The sequence below is a fragment of the Mauremys mutica genome, chromosome 2 (genome assembly GCF_020497125.1).
Source record: "Mauremys mutica isolate MM-2020 ecotype Southern chromosome 2, ASM2049712v1, whole genome shotgun sequence".
Classification (NCBI taxonomy): Eukaryota; Metazoa; Chordata; order Testudines; family Geoemydidae; genus Mauremys; species Mauremys mutica.
In genome coordinates, this window is record NC_059073.1 from 142,528,310 (window position 1) to 142,547,056 (window position 18,747).

At 47.0% G+C, this 18,747-nt stretch overlaps 1 protein-coding gene across 14 annotated transcripts in view; it reads right to left on the minus strand.

The window, feature by feature from the left end:
• AAK1 (AP2 associated kinase 1) overlaps window positions 1-18,747 on the minus strand; it is a 140,478-nt gene that overhangs the window by 34,637 nt on the left and 87,094 nt on the right. For 12 of the 14 annotated variants that reach the window (XM_045004826.1, XM_045004823.1, XM_045004838.1 and 9 more), the window contains exons 9-16: window positions 16,970-17,073; window positions 14,624-14,703; window positions 12,258-12,412; window positions 11,218-11,477; window positions 8,646-8,870; window positions 4,814-5,043; window positions 3,034-3,191; window positions 729-845 (exon numbers count right to left, since the gene is read on the minus strand). In XM_045004826.1, coding sequence (XP_044860761.1) covers window positions 729-845; window positions 3,034-3,191; window positions 4,814-5,043; window positions 8,646-8,870; window positions 11,218-11,477; window positions 12,258-12,412; window positions 14,624-14,703; window positions 16,970-17,073 — 1,329 coding nt within the window. The remainder of the gene's footprint in view (window positions 1-728; window positions 846-3,033; window positions 3,192-4,813; window positions 5,044-8,645; window positions 8,871-11,217; window positions 11,478-12,257; window positions 12,413-14,623; window positions 14,704-16,969; window positions 17,074-18,747) is intronic. The other 2 variants (XM_045004828.1, XM_045004830.1) reach the window with 1 other exon arrangement.

The window sequence follows — 18,747 nt, forward strand, 5'->3', positions numbered from 1 at the left end:
CAATTTGTCCACATCATTTCTGTAGTGTATATGTAAGCACTGGAACAGGTTACCATGGGCGGTTGTGAAATCTCAGTCACTGAAGCTTTTTAATGACAGGGTTAAACTAACACCCCTCAGGGATGATCTAGGTAGATTTAGTCCTGCCTCAGCGTGGAGGGGACAGACTAGATCACCTCTGAAGGTGTCTTTCAGCCCTATATTTCTATGATTCTATATCCCATCATAGCCACTCAAAGTGGAATCACCTGGCACATCTCAAGGAGTCAGGCAAGTTTTGACCAACAAATTCCCCTGGCCCCATCCATTCCAGACTATGTCTTCGAGTGCAGAACATCTACTGTATGATGCATGATGGTTAGTAGGGAGAGGCTGACCTTCCTATAGACTTTAAGGGATTTATTCAGTGTCTAACTTCCCCAAAGAGCTACCTCACAGCATCCATTCATTCTGGTCCATTAGCCACCTGAGATTAACTAAACAGGTTTCCCAGGCAGAAGTCTTTCATTACAGGGCATCTCTCAGTACATGTGTCCCTCCTGCCATCCTTTTTCAATTAAAGGTATCACATCTGTCCTGTATTTGCTACTGGAGATGCCCAAGGAGGCAACTGGCTGAAGAAACAAGGTCAGTCAAATGGATCTGGGCCTCCAGAAGGCTGTGGAAAAGCCACGACCACCTGTATTATCTCAAAGGGAGGCTCTTTCAGGGTATGCTCACATGCTTACCTGATGCAGCTGTAAAGGAAGAAGAACCAAAAGCATCTGCCTGTGTTGTAGAGGGAGCTGGTTGAAAGCCTGGAATCAAGTTCTCTGTGGAGCTGCCAAGCTTCTCTGGAGGTTTACCTGAAATTCCAGAATGTCGGGTTACACTCAACAGTAGATTGCTCCCATTTTGAAGCTGATCTACTTTTCTCTATTTAAACAGCTTTAAAATACCATGGCAGAACATTATTTTTACTCATACTTCTTGCAAGCCATCATTCATAGACTCATAGAAGATAGGGTTGGAAGGGACCTCAGGAGGTCATCTAGTCCAACCCCCTGCTCAAAGCAGGACCAATCCCCAACCAAATCATCCCAGCCAGGGCTTTGTCAAGCCTGATCTTAAAAACCTCTAAGAAAGGAGATTCCACCACCACCCTAGGAACCCATTCCAGTGCTTCACCACCCTCCTAGTTAAAAAGTTTTTCCTAATATCCAACCTAAACCTCCCCCACTGCAACTTGAGACCATTACTCCTTGTTCTCTCATCTGCTACCACTGAGAACAGTCTAGATCCATCCTCTTTGGAACCCCCTTTCAGATAGTTGAAGGCTGCAATCAAATCCCACCTCATTCTTCTCTTGGGCAGACTAAACAATCCCAGTTCCCTCAGCCTCTCCTCATAAGTCATGTGCTCCAGCCCCCTAATCATTTTGGCTGCCCTCCGCCGGACTCTTTCCATTTTTTCCACATCCTTCTTGTAGTGTGGGGCCCAAAACAGGACACAATACTCCAGATGAGGCCTCACCAATGTTGAGTGGAGGGGAATGATCACATCCCTCAATCTGCTGGCAATGTCCCTACTTATACAGCCCAAAATGCCATTAGCCTTCTTGGCAACAAGGGCACACTGTTGACTCATATCCAGCTTCTCGTCCACTGTAACCCCTAGGTCAGGGGTGGGCAAACTTTTTGGGGCGAGGGCCACATCTGGGTGAGGAAATTGTATGCAGGGCCGGGGCAGGGGGGGTGGAGTGCGGGATGTGGAGGAAGGGGCTCAGGACAAGGGATTGGGGCAGAGAAGGGGTGCAGAGTGTAAGAGGGGGCTCAGGGAAGGGGGTTGGGGTACAGGAGGGGTACGGAGTGCAGGATGGGACTCAGGGCAGGGAGTTGGGGTGCATGGGGTGCAGGGTGCAGCAGGGAGCTCAGGGCAGGTGGTTGGAATGCACAGGAGTGCAGAAAGGGGCTCAGGGCAGGGAGTTGGGTGCAGGAGGGGTGCGAGGTACAGGCAGAGGGCTTAGGGCAGGAAGTTGGGGGGCGGGGGGCAGGAGGGGTTTGAGCTCCAGCCCGGTGCCGCTTACCTAAAGTGGCTCCGGGGTGGCAGTGGCGCACACCAGGGCCAGGGCAGGCTCCCTGCATGCCTGCCCTGTCCCCACACCACTCCAGGAAGTGCTGCGGCCCCTGGGGGGGGGGGAGGGGGCGCGCAGAGGGCTCTGCGTGCGCACATGGAGCCGTTTGCCTCCCGGCCCGGGGGCTGCTTCTGAGAACAGCACCGGGCCCGCAGCACCACCAGGGGTAATCCCGCGGGCCGGATCCAGCCCGCGGGCCATAGTTTGCCCATCCCTGCCCTAGGTCCTTTTCTGCAGAAAAACGGCGAAGCCACTCGGTCCCTAGTCTGTAGCAGTGCAGGGGATTCTTCCGTCCTAAGTTCAGGACTCTGCACTTGTCCTTGTTGAACTTCTAATTTCTTTTGGCCCAATCCTCTAATTTATCTAGGTCCCTCTGTATCCTATCCCTGCCCTCCAGCATATCTACCACTCCTCCCAGTTTAGTGCCATCTGCAAACTTGCTGAGGGTGCAGTCCATGCCATCCTCCAGATCATTAATGAAGCAATGTAACTTTATCTGCGTGCTGCAGATCTTTATGCAGCAATGTAATGGATATACCGTGGTAGGCTTATCAGGGCCAAGAGCCTACCATCCTAACTCATAGGGAGCACTACATTAAGCCTCGAGTGTTCTCCCTGACCTCACTGAGAGGAAGGCACTAGCAGAGGTGAGCAGGGATGGCAGACAAACATTACATCCTGGAGGGCTTGTGCAGGAAGCCACATGCCCAATAAAAGTAAGAGACAAAGCTAATGGATGCACAATATTAACAGGTTAGTTCCGTGGGTTCTCACGCTCACAAGAACTCTCTGTAACTAGAACATTTCAGAAGCCTCTAGCTGCTGTCATCCCACCACCGTTACACCATTCCCGCTTTCCCAGGTCCAGAAGGGAACACCACCAGTCACTAGCTGACGCTGAAGCTCTCCGGTAAACTCACCGTCGCTCAGTTTTGCAAAGTCCTTGTTCAGCAGCTCCTCCGCTGTGAGTTTGGAGAAGTTATCGTCATCGAACGGGTTCCACGTGGAGACATCCGGTGGATTATAGACGTTCTGCTGTGAGGTCCTAGGGGAGCCAGACGGTGTCGTGGATGCAGACCTAGAAGCATCCCACCCAATGAAAAACCATGAACGTTAGTAACCAAGCAAGTCAATTGGAAATTTCCTGAGTGCAACTGGATGAAGGGATTGCTTGAGATGGTGGGGGGCATTAATCTGGTATCCTGGAAATAGCCAGGAGACCACAAAATAAGGGGTGGGAGGGAACAGGGCATTAAACCAACAGCTGCACAGCGGGTGCTGGTGGTGAGAGTGGAGGAGTTGGGGAAGACGGGCAAACAAAAACGGTGGGAGCCAAGCACTCCCATGTACTCCAGGGGTTGCACGTACACTGTTCTATTTAGAGTTCAGGGATGTAGGGACTGGGTTCTTCTGACCTGTCAGTGTAGTGCCTAGTGTACTACTCGCACAGGGGATACAAATACACACGTATTAGGGCCTTTGTGCAGCTAGAGCAGAGGTTTTCAAACCGTGAGGGGGCACGGAGGAACATTTGGAGGGTGAGCAGTAATGCCTGGAAGCATGTGCCAACCCCACATGGCGGGGAAGGTGCGCAACCTCCACCCCACGACTCACCTCAGCGGGCCAGAATCAACATCTGCCACGGCCAAACAGATTTCCACTCCCGGCAGCCTCCGCACCCAGAGACCGTCACACGCGCCTCCCCTCACCCTGAAAACCCGAGGGGGGAGGGGCAGTAATTGGCCCTGCCCTAGCAGGGCAGCCTGGTCTGCTGCTGAAGAAACCTTGGCAGTGCCAGTCAGTCAGTATCTGTGTACTTGAAACTTCCAGGTGTAGGTAAATTAAAGTGGCGTTAAGGTCTCCGTTAGGTGTTTGAGTAGGCTATCAAGTATTCTTCTGCATGTGTCTATTTTTGTCTGGGTTTGCGGGGGGGCTCAACCAAAAATCATAACTCGAAAGGGGGAGAGGGGCACTCAGCTTAAGACGTCTGCAAACCGCTGAGTTAGGGAACCCTGTCGAAATGCCATATTGCAACATGCAATAAAAGACTGTATCCAACAGGCCATGTGGAAGCCTCCCGATTTTACTTGTTTGATGGTACGGATGAAACAGAGCAGATTCTTTGGGGGAAGCATTGCTGCATGTGTCATGTTCATAATATCAAAGGATTGCTGGGGGTCCCGTGCAAAGCAAGAGCCAGGGGCTACTGATAATCTTCTTGCCCACCGTGTAGTCCACCGGGGGTGGAGGGCCCAGTTTGCTTGGTACATCGAGAGAGCAGAAGCAGTTGGAATTTTTTTATTCTCTGGGCAAGGAAGAGGCTTTGGGGAGGCTTTCGGGCATGGTGGTTGGGGGGGCGGGTACCAAACTGGGGTCCCAGATGCAGGGGCGGCTCCAGACCCCAGCACGCCAAGCGCGTGCTTGGGGCGGCATGCTGCGGAGGGTGCTCTGCCGGTGGCCGCGCGGGACCAGCGCACCCTCCTCATGCACACCTGCGGGAGGTCCACCGGAGCCGCGGGACCAGCGACTGGCAGAGCGCCTCCTGCAGCATGCCGCCCTGCTTGGGGCGGCGAAATGTCTAGAGCCGCCCCTGCCCAGATGGGCTGACTTAATCTCACCTTTCTGGGCATTCCACTCCAGAGTAGGGCAAACAGCATCTCCCCTCCCTCCGTACTCATCATAAAATGAACAGCCACCTACTTGGACTTGTTGAGACTGGCCTCGGCAGCAGCCGCCTGCAGGAGCTGGGTAGATTTGCTGACCGGGACCCCGAAAACTGCGCTGTGCGTCACGTCACTCAGAATCCTCCTGTGTCCCGCGCGCTGCGTCTTGGGGGAGGACGGAGGGGTGAGGGAGCCCAGCTTTTGCCCCTGAACAGCTGAAGGCGGTGTCGTTTGAGGCTTTTGCTGTTGCCTTATTGGGGCCTGCTTCTAGGAAGGGAAGCAAGTGTATAAGCTACTCATCCACAAACAATGGCTGGGTTTGAAGAATTACTGTACTCCAGGGCCCTGACCTCACACAGCATAATGGAGCAGGGGAAAACTGAAAGAGCCTCACTGACCTACAGTATTAGGGTCCCATTTAGACATAATCACAAGTGACAACACTTTCCTGAGCTGCGCTGGAGCTCTGGGAGGGAAGATGGATTTGGGGTCTGCTGCTAAAAGAGAAACAGCAGCCACCACATAACCAGGCATCATGGTTCACAACCAGGGCAGAAAAATTCACACCAGAGAGGCCAGAAGTCTTGTCGGCTGGATGGACAGGTTAGAGGTTGTAGTGGGACAGGATTAAGGAGCAGAATATCTGAGAGTGCTAGCTGTTTAACAGGGGTTGGATCCTCATGGATTTAATGGGATTTCCACAGAAGCCTTGGATCTAATAGTTTCCTCACAGCTCAGGATACAAATTTCTTCCAAAACACAAGCTAGCCACATGCTTCAGTTGATTTGGGCTGGTTGTGTACAGTTTCAAGCCCCCATTTTCGATACAAAATTGGAGACAAGATGGGTCAATTCTGAAGCCTTTGAAATAAGAATTTAAAAATGTTTCACAAAACTAGTTTTGTTTTTTGACCGCGTCACTCCTGCGAGATACACAGTGTGTTCAGAGAGGGACGGGCTGTACTGGAATCTCGGCAGAAACATATATGGCTTGTAATATCAAAAAAATTATGCAACATGAAAAGGTCTTGGCGGGGCCAAGCCTGGCATTCTCTGCTGAGAGAACCTGCTATGGAGAGATGTCATCTCACTGCTCATTTTTTAAATGAGACAATTAATGCTTTTTCCTGGTTTCTGTAGAAATGGGAACTGCACTGCATGCGTCAGTTGTGATTCGCCTTTTTGGGGATGGGTGTAATTTTCATGCTGGGTTGTTTTATTAAAGTTAAGATGATTTTCATGTAATTGAATTGAGTCAAAGGATCTCCAGGCACCTTCAGAAAGGCTCTTTAATAAGTCTCAGGAATTTTCTCCTGTAAGGGGAGTGGAATCTTTCATAGATTACAAAGCCAGAAGGGACCATTGTGATCATCTAGTCTGACCTCCTGTATAAAACATAGGCCAGAGAACGCCCCCAAAATAATTCCTAGAGCAGCTTATATATTTATCCATATCCATCCAACCTTGATTTAAAAAATTGCCAGTAGCAGGGAATCTACTACACGTGACCCTGAGTAAACTGTTCCGATGGTTAATTACTCACACTGAAAAAATGTATGCTTTATTTCCAGCCTGAATGTGTCTAACTTCAACTCCCAGCCAGTGGTTCGTGTTATACCTTTCTCTGCTAGATAATAATGGGCCTGATCCAAAGCCCATTCAAATTTCAACTGTCAAACTCCTCATTGATTTTGGATCAGACCCACACGGGGGGGAAAGAGCTAAGACACCTTGCCCAAGGTCACCCAGCAAATTCAGGAAAACAAGATTTGTGACTGTGTCCCCTATTCAATGTCCAGCTAAACATGAAAATTAAACACATAGGGGACAGAGACAAGTATGATACAGGCGTAAGGGGTGGGGGGCGGAGAGAAACACTGCCCCAGCTTTTGGTCATATGAGTAATTCTGACAAAGTCCATTGGCCAAACAACCCTGGTGACATTCTATCAGCTTCACAGGGATGACATCAGAGAAGACCTGGGCCCGAGAAGAGCTGCTTACTTATGAGGATAGCAGGATTTGGCTCTTAATTTGGAATTAAATATTCTCTAGTAGAACTGGTTTACATAATGCCACTTACTTTTTACGTGTACACGATATAGCGCAGAAACTGAGTGCATCCTCTTTTCATGCACAAACAAAATTGAAGTGATGGCCCTCCACTCCCCAAGAGACAAGCAAGAATGAATAGGCTTGGGCAGCAATGAAAGACAAGATGCAACTGCAGAGAGATTTTGTTAACGGGAGAATCACGCTCTCTGGCACACCTCCCCTGTCTTTAATGAGTGGACAGCCATCTGCTCTCACGCCTCGCTGCAAGGAAAGTCCTGTTTCCCATCAAGTAAAGAGCACTCATTTTGGACATATGTGCATAGATGATTGGGAACATGGATGGACTTTTTTTGTGTGTGTGTTTACAATCTGTTGTAAAATCTCCCTTTCAACAGAGCCAGAAAACACAAAAAAAAACACCCCCACCCCCACCCCCCAGAATCAAGGCAGAGCGGAAGCCTGCCCTTTTTGTACCTGCTTTTTCCAATCAAGGCTTCAAGAAAACTAGGGTCAAGAGCCTCGGAAGTGACTCCTGATTGTGGGTGCTTCAGTTGGCAGATGTCCAAGTTCATGGCCCATGTTTACTAGATGATCACAAGGGTGTCTTCCTGCCTTGGAATCTAGCAATCTACAATGCCTCAGTGGACTGATTTTCAGGGAGTGTTTAGCACCTGCCCTCTGGGGAAAAATACAAAACACCCACACCCATGTCCCTAAAGCATCCGCTTGGGCACTCAATTCTAGTCACTTGACAATCTTTGCTTAGGAGACTAATGCTGGCACATGAAGTGGGCACTACTGGCTCAGCCCACTCCAGGAGAGAACACATCAGTTTTATACCAATGTTAGCATTACCTCTGCATAAACACGTCTAGATGACATCGTAGGAAAAAACATTTGCCGGCTCCTAATGGGGCACATTGTTCGACCAGATTTTCAGATCAAGGGGCTAGGAGTCAGGAATCCTGCACTCCAGTCTTAGATAGTACCCCCACTGCTGTAGTATCGGTGTACCTCACAAATTTGTAACAGCGGTATCCTCACACACTCCTGTGGAGCAGGCTGTGCTATTACCCCTACTGGACAGAGGGGGAACTGAGGCACAGAGAGGCAAAGTGACTTGCCCAAGTCAGAGTGTCTGTGGCACAGCAAGGAATTGAACTCAGGTTTCCCAAGTCCCAGGCTGGATTGTGAAGTCACGCTTGGCAGGCCATCTTTCCTGACTTGCAGTATCCATCTCTGTGCCACAGTTCCACACACACCCCCCCAAACCGGGAAATGCATGTGATGCCTGTCTCATGCAGGGTTGAGCAGCTTTGCCATATGTATTCAGGGACACTTAATGCAGGTTAAGTATATTCTGTACAAGAGAGGAAAAGTTGTTCTCCTCCCTTCTCTCACCTCAACCTACACTGCTCTGTTACAGAAGACCAAACTTGGGTATACCTGAGGGGCAGTTTCCACAGAGAATTCAGCACCTACTGGTAGGAAAAAGCCCAAACAAAACCTGTCTCTTGGAAAGCACCTTAGAAGCAGCAAGACTGGCTCTGACAGCTAGAGCTTGGTACCAAGTACTGGAGTTGCAGGCCTCCTGAGAACACCTTATTCCCTAGCCCTTCTGGGTTGAATCCTGGGGAACAACACAACAGGATCATGTCCCCCACACAACTTGCCAGGCAGGTTGCGAGCTTGGTTTGTGCCCGGGAAGTGCTTTGAGTTCCTCCAGTGAGCAGCACTTATATTGCATTTCCATTCCTTCTCCTCCCCACCACTCACTCCCTTCTCTGCAGCTTTCAAGGCCTCGCTGGTTCTTACCACTTGCTCCTGCACAGGTGCTGGCTGGACTGCAGCCTGTGGCTGCTGCGGCCCTGGAGCCTGTTGCTTTGGCTGAGCCGCCACTACTGCTGTCTTCTGTTGCATGGCTGCCTGCTGCGCGATCAGCTGCTGCTGGTAATAGTTCTGCATCAGTTGCTGCTGAGCCGGCGCTCCCTGCTGGATCACTTGAAACTGCGACATGGCTGGCTGCTGCATCGCTTGGAACTGTGGCACCGCAACAAAAATGGAGAGCCATGGCAATTGGGGAAATAAAAAACAAGGGGTGATGACTTAGAGGCCATCTGCAAAGGGCTACTGGAAAGCTGGATTTGTGCCCTAAAATGTAGAAACATTTTCTATTCCTTCCCACCTTGATCAAATGTTAAAGATGAAGGTCTCCTCTTTCCTTGTTTTACTGGGTATCTCCGTGGCGTGACCCTGAGTCAACACACCTACCTGTTCAAGTTGAACAGAGGCTTCCCTTTACCCCGTGTCAGTTAGGCATTGGGCTTATATTGGGTATGTCTACACAGCAAAGAAAAACCTGCAGCTGGCCTGTGCGAGCCAACTCAGGCTCACAATGCTTGAACTTGGGGTTTTTAAGGTCAGGCTTGACAAAGCCCTGGCTGGGATGATTTAGTTGGGGATTGGTCCTGCTTTGAGCAGGGAGTTGGACTAGAGAACCTCCTGAGGTCCCTTCAAACCCGGATATTCTATGATTTGGACCCACCTTCCAGGGTCCCAGAGCTCGGGCTCTAGCCTAGAAGTCTACATAGCACTGAAACAACCCTGCAGCCCAAGTCCTGCTAGCTTGACTTGGCTGGCACAGGCCAGCTGCAGGTATCTAGTTGCCGAGTAGACATATCCAGCATAATCGTCCTCTCCCCTGCTTAGCAATCAGGCCATCTTGAACGGGGAGTTTTCCACCTGCACTGGCTCCCATTGGACATTAACGTACGGTGTCTATCAGTGCAAGCTATAACGTGTGCTATAATTACAGCAACGTCATCACAGTGCTGCCAGTTTCCCTTACCTAGACAAGCCCTCAGTCTCTCGCCATGTCTGAATTACACAGGATCTCTGGTCACCATAGAGTCGACCAGGGAAAACCAGGTCTGAATGCCTTCAGGCTTTCTTTATGCTAGGGTTTTTTGGTGTGTCAGAGGGAGCACAAAATTGCCCTCTACCCTTTGTTGATCACTTTTAAGCAAAGGCTTCAGTATCCTGAAGTCACTTAAGCTCTTCACAGCAAAGCCTGTCTCTATGTTCGTATAACACCCAGCACAATAGGGTCCCACTCTCACAATTGTCACTTTTCTGTTCTACCATAACATGCATTAACAACTAACAGCAGCAACAAAACCATCTCAGCTTCAACACATAGCAATTTCCCCCCCACTCTTAGTCTGAGTCCCAAGCTAATACTTAGCATCTCCTCCTGCACACACAGTTACTGGAATGATACTCTTTGATGCAACAACAGAAGGGGACTACCAGGGCCAAATGACGAGAGTAGAATAATTTAATACATACAGCTTGGCCAAAGGACAAGCTAACGGGACTATAACACTCCATAGGTATCTGCACAGATTGCAAGAAGCAGCCTTGAGGAGTCAATGGATGGGTGCTTTTCTCATGCTGGGTTGAATGATGGCAATTGGTCACCAAAACACCCCACTGTTCAGGCCGTCCAATGCTATTTGTTCAGTGAACTTTTTCTGGCTAGTTACGGAAGTGGGTGATTGGCTGAGAAAGATCTTCCATTGTCGTATGCAGTGATGTTGGTCCCAGGAAGTTAGAGAGACAAGGTGGGTGAGGTCATATCTTTTAGTGGACCAACCTCTGTTGGTAAAAGAGACACGTTTTCGAGTTTGCATGGTGCTTAACACAGACCTGAAGAGGAGCTGTGTGTGGCTTGAAAGCTTGTCTCTCTCACCAACAGAAGTTGGTCCAATAGAAGATTCTACCTCATCTCTCTAGTTGGAGGAGAGAAACTTTCCCAAAATGGTGCAATCAATTGACCCCTGGTGAATGTTCTTTGACCAGCAGATCAGTGTGCAGCATTAGTAGTCACCGTGCTATTGAAAAGTGACACGTAAGGCCAAGGCAAGGTCCTGCCACTGGAGGTCATGAAGGCCATCACAGCGCTTTTTTGGCTGAATTCCAACTTCACTAAACCCAAGCAGCCTACTTAAAACTCCCTGGGTAGGGCTGTGGCCTAGGAATCAGAAGATCTAGGTTCTGTCCCCAGCTCTCTCACTGCTGAGACACCCTGGGCAACTCACTTTGCCTCTCTGTTCCTCATCCTGCATCCCACCCTTTGCCTATTTATGCTGTGAACTCTTCGGGGCTGTTCCCCGCTCAGTTACACGGCACAACCCAATGAGGCCCTGATAGCAGCTGATGACTCAAGGCGCTAACATAACAGAAGAGAGAATAAAGAAACCCCCTCAATCCTTTCATGCTTTTCTGTGCCTCTGCTGAGAGTAGGTTGGAGACAGCTGTACTTGCTACCTTGTGGCACCATGGTCTAATACAGGTGCCAGACGCACTGAGAAGCAGCCATGCTTACCTGCTGAGCTTGCATCATCTGTTGTTGCTGCTGCAGTAGCTGCTGCTTCAGGAAGAGCTGCTGCTGATGCTGAGGCGTGGCCTGCGGCTGAGTAGAAGGGACTGGCGGCTGGGCTACTGGGGTCTGCTGAGGAGCGGGCGGTTGCTTGGGCTGGGGCTGAGGGGCAGGCTGTGGTTGAGTTTGCGGAGGTGGCGCTTTGGGCTGCTGAACGCTTGCAGGAAGTGAGGGCTGGCCACCACCCAAAGCAGCAGGGCCTGCAACTAAGAGGGGGAAGACGACGTACACAGAGATCAGAGCATGCAAAGGTCCTGCTCAAGCAGGGTACAGGAACAATGCTTACACTCAGCCTCCCCTTAGAGAAGAGTCCTAAAGAGAGGGAGCATCTTATTGTTCTTCAGGAGCATCCATGGGGATTTAATAGGGAATTGTATAGGAGGATTCCAAAAATCCATCAGTTCTCAGTTAGACTGTCCAGATTCTCAGAGCAGGTCGGACAGCACCAATGATTTTCACAGGGAATTTAGGGTTTTTCTAGGTTTCCTGTGAAAAATTCCATTTGACAAAAATGAAAAAAAAAAAAAAAGGTTTCCAAAAACACTATTGGCGGAGCGCAAACAAAAAAGGGGGGGGGGGGTTATATTTTACTATCAATTGTAAAACTTTACCAGAAGTATTTTTAAGTTTTCATTAAAACAAGAAACAAAAACATCAAAACAAACTAGAAACTGTTGACCAGGATGAAAGATTTTGGCAAAAAGTTTTGGTGGCTGGAAAAAAAAAAATCCCAACCACCACCATTCTTCATCAAAACACTACCCCCCCCCCATTGGAAAAGATACCAGCTAGTTCTAGTTCTTAGACTAAACTTCCTTAGAAGCCTGTTTAATTTCTGTAAGACTATCAGTTCTCTCTGTACTCAGTTCTACGGGATTTTTGCCCTAGGACTGAAGTGTTGGAATGAATTTATTAGGCAAATTCAAGGAGCTTCTGACCGTGCTCAGGTTCTGCTCTGTGGATTTTGTATGGAGGCTCCGACCCACCTTGTGGCTGGATGGCTGCTTGGGCCGTGGGCCTCTTTCTAGGGGTGAGGGCTGGCTGAATAGGCAGAATTCCAGGGTTGGGTTGTGTCTGTCCTGCTTTGGGTCTCTGACGTGGAGCTATTGAGGTTTCCATTGGAGGAATGGGATCAGTCAGCCTGGATTGGAGGAAAAACAAAAACATGAATAGAAGATAAGCTGCTTCCAATTAGCTGCTTGAATTAAAAACTATGTTTTACTGGGCTACTGAACACCACAGATAGTGATTCCCAAGGCACGAAACTGCTATGGTTACATAGGTCTGACAGACATAAGGTAACCATAAATCAGAGCCATCTACATCAAAAGCCAGTTAGAGTCCCATTAAATAAGGCTAAGGAACAAAGAATTAAATTTACCTGCAAAGTTCAGGCAAACCAACATTCTAGCCCAGTGGCCAGTAATAGTATTTTTACAGAATAATCTTGTTATTACTTAATATTTATGTAGTGCTTTTATCAGTAGATACCAATGTGTTTTACCAAGATCAGAGAGTACCATTATTCCCATTTTAAAGGGAAGAGTAACTGAGGCTGACAGAGGAAGGGACTTGCCCAAGGTCACCAAGCCAGGCAGTGGCAGAGAAGGGAATAGAATCTATACGTCCTGATTCCCAATCTGCTGCTTTACCTAGTTTGTGGAACTCCCTCCATGACAGTGCAAACTGGGGAAGGTAGCACATGACATTGCTCCGACTGCTGCCAACAATGCTTAAGTAGCAAGTGAATAATCAAAGTGAAAGAGACACTGGAGCAAATATACACGAGTCATTCCTACACAGGATACTGCAAGTCATTTGGAAGTTGAAACAAATGCACTTGCAAAATTAATCCAGCACGTTCATTTTGCCTTCTCTTGTGATTATGGCTTTTCATCTTGCTGGAGAGCTGGATCGTGTCAAAATTGCTTAATGCATTCAAATGTTTGACACAACATACTATTTAAATCTGGACTTTTTATAGATTTATGGAAGAGCAGATGAAGAGCATAATGAATTCACTTTATGGCAGCTGGCATCCTTCAGCAGAACTGTATAGATTGGCATCTTAAAAAGTACTCTTACCGAGCTGTGTTGGCTTCAACCGAAGCATCAGGTACTTGTATTTTTCCCTTCATATTTACCATCCCATAATAATGCAAACCCGCAGGGCATTATTGTGCCCTGAGGCGCTCAAGACAGCTTAACGCCTTTCAGTATTTTTGATCGCTGAGCTAGATAAGAAATTACTTTATTATTATTATTATTGAAGCTCGGGTATAAAAATAATACTAAGGGAAACTTCTGGGGCTAATTGCTGCTAGGTAGATTGCATCACAAGAGGCATTCTTTCAGTGTTTGATTGTTATCTACATAGGGCCTATGAATATACTAGACACTCTGCAGTAAATAAGAAAGACTTACTCAGTGCCCTGAAGTCTGACCTGAGTCATGACACAACAAACGATGGAAGATAGGTTCATCAATGGCTATTAGACAGGAATGGTGTCCCTAGCCTCCGTTTGCCAGAAGCTGGGATTTGGTGACAGAGGATGGATCACTTGATGATAACCTGTCTGTTCATTCCCTTTGGGGCACTTGGCATTGGCCACTGTCAGAAGACAGATACTGGGCTTGATGGACCTTTGGTCTGACCCAGTGTGTCCGTTCTTATGTTCTTAGCGAGGTTATTAGAACATCAAGGAGCAGAATGACACCCATTACAGCAATATGCTCCCTATGTGGTGGATTCTCAATCCCTGGCAGTCTGCAGATCTTTGCCGATTGTCATTCCAAGAGATATGTTCTAGTTCCAGCAGAAGCTCTGGCTGAAGTTGTCAGGCCCACGTTTTGCAGGAGGCCAGATTAGATCGTACTGGGTCCTCCTGGACTTAAAATCTATGAAAGTTGATGCAGCTGCTCTGCAGGTTTATACTCTGGGGGCCTGACCCAAAGACCACTGAAGTAAACAGGAGTTTTCTACTCATTTCAATAGACTCTGGATAACGCCCTTAATATTCATGCTGCAGTACAGACTGATAAAGCTTTGGCATATGAACTTCAAGATGCTGCATTGAAACAGTGCCATTAGTTTACAAAAATCTAGCAACTGACTCAGACACAGCATTGTGCGCACGGGGAAAGAACTCTTTCATCTTACCATTTGCTCCCTTTCACTTTAATAGTCATTTTTATTTTAAATTACAAGTCCCAGGATCACAGTAAAAACCTCAGTCTATTTTCTACAGTGTGAGCCAAAAGGTAACAGTGGTGGTTTTTTAATGGAAACACAGTTCAAAATCTGAAAAGACACAGATGAAAAGAGAAACATGTTAAACACAGATGCTCTTACCTGGCTTTTGGCTGGCTCTTTTTTGCAGCTGCTTCACTAGCTTTCACTGGTTCCGGGAGCTTAGCAGGGATTGGAGAATTCTGAAAATCCAAAAACCATTTGGTTTACTACACACAAAGTGGAAATCATGCAGGATTATAGATAAAGTTTGCAAAAAAAGAGCCTCAGCAAAAGCAATGCAATTTAGGATCCTAAGTCAGTCAAGTTACATCATTTTTGAAAATGACAACTACCCCATCATTAATAGCTTAGGGAAATGAAGTATGGAAACCCTTACAATGTTAAAAAAGTGACAGACAACCTTATAAATCAGGACCAAGTCAATTTTATAATGTCTGGTTACCATTTGTGGAATTTGAGCACAAATATACAAATAGAAGGTGGACATGACACAAATGGGTATTTTAAAAAGGTAACAAATAAAGATAATGGATAAGATTTGTTAATATTTGTATGGAAAGTTTATGTACGTTAATTATGACAAAATAAAAAGTTGAACATATGCCCCAAACAAGAGAAATATAAATCAGAAGCTGAATGGAAAACCAGCAAGTCTTCAAACCATTATCTTTAGGCAACTGGATGAAAGTTGTGTACCACCCAAATATCCCTAATACAGTATAAAGCACCTGTAAACTACAGTTTTCAATTGGATTCTAACAAGAATATCAGACGACTGTTTTAGATTTACTGTACATTTTAAATGGAATTTGTCTAATCTCAGTTAACCAGACTATAGTCACAAACCCAACTGTAGTAAAGATTACATATGCTATGAAGAATTAGCCTGGAAATCAGTTTCACAAGCGTGGTCAAGTTTGCCATGTACATATACACCTCTACAGAAGTTCCCCATGACAGTCTCATGCTGGTAACTTATTTACTACCATGCCCAGTTTATTTGCCAGGGCTGATTTAAAACTCTATCTGGGGGGAGGGATAGCTCAGTGGTTTGAGCATTGGCCTGCTAAACCCAGGGTTGTGAGTTCAATCCTTGAGGAGGCCACTTAGGGATCTGGGGCAAAAATTGGTCCTGCTAGTGAAGGCAGGGGGCTGGACTTGATGACCTTTCAAGGTCCCTTCCAGTTCTAGGAGATTGGTATATCTCCAATTATTACCTTTTAACAACAACAAAAAAGAAAAGAAAAAAAAAACACCTATAGGGAGTGGGGAACCAGACCAAACCAAACCACATATGCTTCTGTTAATTATAGGCCTGGGAACCCACTGATGCAATAGGCCAGTTTTCCTAATATTCAGGGTCTCCCCCATTTTTCACACAAACGAGTTGCACCACCAATTGTTTGTATAGTAGCCCTGCAATATTTCTATTGCTACTTATGCTCACGTAAATACCATGAGTACATAGTCATTTTATGTTGCTTAAGAATCAGCTGAAAAAGACGAAGGCCTAAATTTTCAAGAGGAGCTACTGATTTTTGGGGGGGGACTCTAACTTGAGCCCCCTCCAATGGGTCTGATTAGGTCGAAACTTTCAAAAGTGATTAAGAGTGTGTATGTATGTATATATGTACGGTGAACTTCCCCACCTCCCTTACACCTGCAATGAACAGGCTTCCAATATCCACAGAACACAACATGGGCAGCATCCCAACCCTTCCCCACACCCCTACCTCCCAATACCACAAGACATTAATGACTAGAGAGTCATTGCTGGTTTAGTGCAACACACAGAAACCGCCTCACTATACCACTCTATTGTGCTTTACTGCAACATGCGTGGAATCCCATGGGCTGTCCTCTTTCTGGGTTGCATCATTGCTATCTGCCTTTGCTCCTGTACCAAAACTGAAGTGCACATAAAAGAAGGGCACTTAAATGCATCCCCCCTTCTCTCCTTCCAAGAGACATGTTTTCACTACCTCCTTTGATAACATTCAGCCAGAGAGTGTTTGCTGATTTTTCTTGGGCCTGTAGAACCAAACCTCCAGAGATTTATCCTTCCTAGCCTCCCGCATTTTCGCATCATTTAGAAGCTGTCAAATCTCATCACCCCTTCTGCTGCTGCTTTTAGACATGATGATGGATGCCACCATGAAAACAGCAAAATTACTTCCTTTCCTGCACTTTGCTAGTTATCTTCCCCAGAAAGCTTTTAATCTACCTGTGTTACTCACTAGGTAGGATGTATCCTTTGTGCAAGCACTGTTTCCTAGTTGTCTCAGGCAAGGAATCTGCCCTTCTTATACCCCAGAGCCACAAACTAAATTAAAGCAATGGGTTTCTCCAGCAGCCTAAATTAAATTGAGATAAGGAATAATAGCGCAAAGAACCTTCAGATGGATTCCAGCCCCAACTCCATTGAAGGGGTCCCTGGGTACTCACCTGTACATTTGGGATGGGGCACTCCCTCTTTGTTAACTTGAATGCAAAGTAGGAGACCTGGTAAATATCAGGTCTCTTGTCGGGATCTGGTTCAAGCATATATCCTAAAAAAAAAAAAAAAAAAAAAAAAAAAAGAAGACTTCAGTGCCGAATATTAGAAGATTCAGATTCATGGATAATCATGTAGCTAACATCTGCCAGATTTGCACATGATACATGAGCCACACCTTCCAGGTCAAGTTTGGATTGCAAGGCAGCAAATCTTTAACACACCTCAAGAGACTGTGTACTTATTCCGCTGCGATTTTATATATTCTACACATATAGACCCCGAGTACCAAATCTTGCACTGGATCTGCTGGGGTTATACAGCGTACATGTTGTGGTTCAGGGTGTCCAAGAAGTCTTTAATTGCAATCATGAAGCCCCATTACAGTCAATAGCAAACTTCTTCTTGACATCAGTGGGAGCAGGAGCAGCCGCAGTTCCTTCATTAAAATACCAAGTCAGTTTACTTTCCCAAGCAAACCGAGGTAAGCATATTCATCTACCAATGGAACTTTTAAATCGTGCACTTACAGTAAAAGTCGGCAGACTTCTTGGTGTGTCCTTGGGCCAAGTTACTTCCCCTGTCTATAATTCAGTTCTCCAACTGTAAGTCAGGGATATAGATACTTTCTCCTACCCTTTCTTTTGTCTATTTAGAAAAAAGCTGTTTGGAGCAAGGACCAGCTGTTGCTATGTGTATATACAGCACCTAGCACAATGGAGCACTGATCTGGGATGTTTTAGTTGGGGTTGGTCCTGCTTCAAGCAAGGGGTTGGACTAGATGATCTCCTGAGGTCTCTTCCAACCCTGATATGCTATGATCTCAGTTGAGGCTTCTAGCCCCTACAATAATGACAATAGAAAACTTTACAAGTTTCTTGAGAGAGTAGCTGAAGGACATCTGCACTGACTTGTCCCCTGCATAAACTGACTTCAAGCACTAACAGTTTTAATATCTGCTCAAACCAGGGCATACGGAACAGTGGAGAAGTACCAGTTTATTTTGAAAACATGTTGGAGTCTGCGTTACTCACACTCATAGCTGGGAAAACCAAATGCTCTACTGAAAGCAGGCAAGATATTCCAGCTTTGCTGAGAGTAATGCATTGTATGCTTAATTACACAGTCACTTGAGTCAGTGGGTTATTTATAATCATTTTACTTCTGTTTCTCAGTTCACAGAAGATAAAATCTTATCACTAGTGTGGCAAAGTCCCGTCTCAGTCTCCCCAGCCTCTGCTGTTTTTAGCTCTGGTGAGACCGGCTAGGGTAATGCAGTCCCCCTTAAGACTCAGGGGAAGTCTGTTCCCTGTCTTCTCACCAGTCTTAAAGTATTTTTTTACCCTGCCTTGTAGGAGAGCGTCCTGCCGCTCTGCCTGGGGAGACTTGCTGCTTCAACACTCCTGGTAGCCAGGCTCCTTCTCTCTCTCTGCTTTCCCCCCCCCCCCCCTTCCTTCCTCCCTCCCTCCCAGGAAGGGGTTTAAAAAGGTCTCAGGCAGCTCCAAGTTGGAACCAGCTGATCCTAATTATCCTCAGGTAGCTCCCCTCAGCTGATTCTAATTTGCTACCTTGGTAACCCTTTCTCAGCTGAACCTGCTTGACCTGTAGTTGCCTCTCAGTTGATAAGGAGGAGGGCCTTTTAACCCTCTGGGACTGACTCCTCCCCCCCCCTCTGGCAACTGTCTGTCCTGAGTTTATCACACATCCCGCCCCCCTGCTCAACACTACA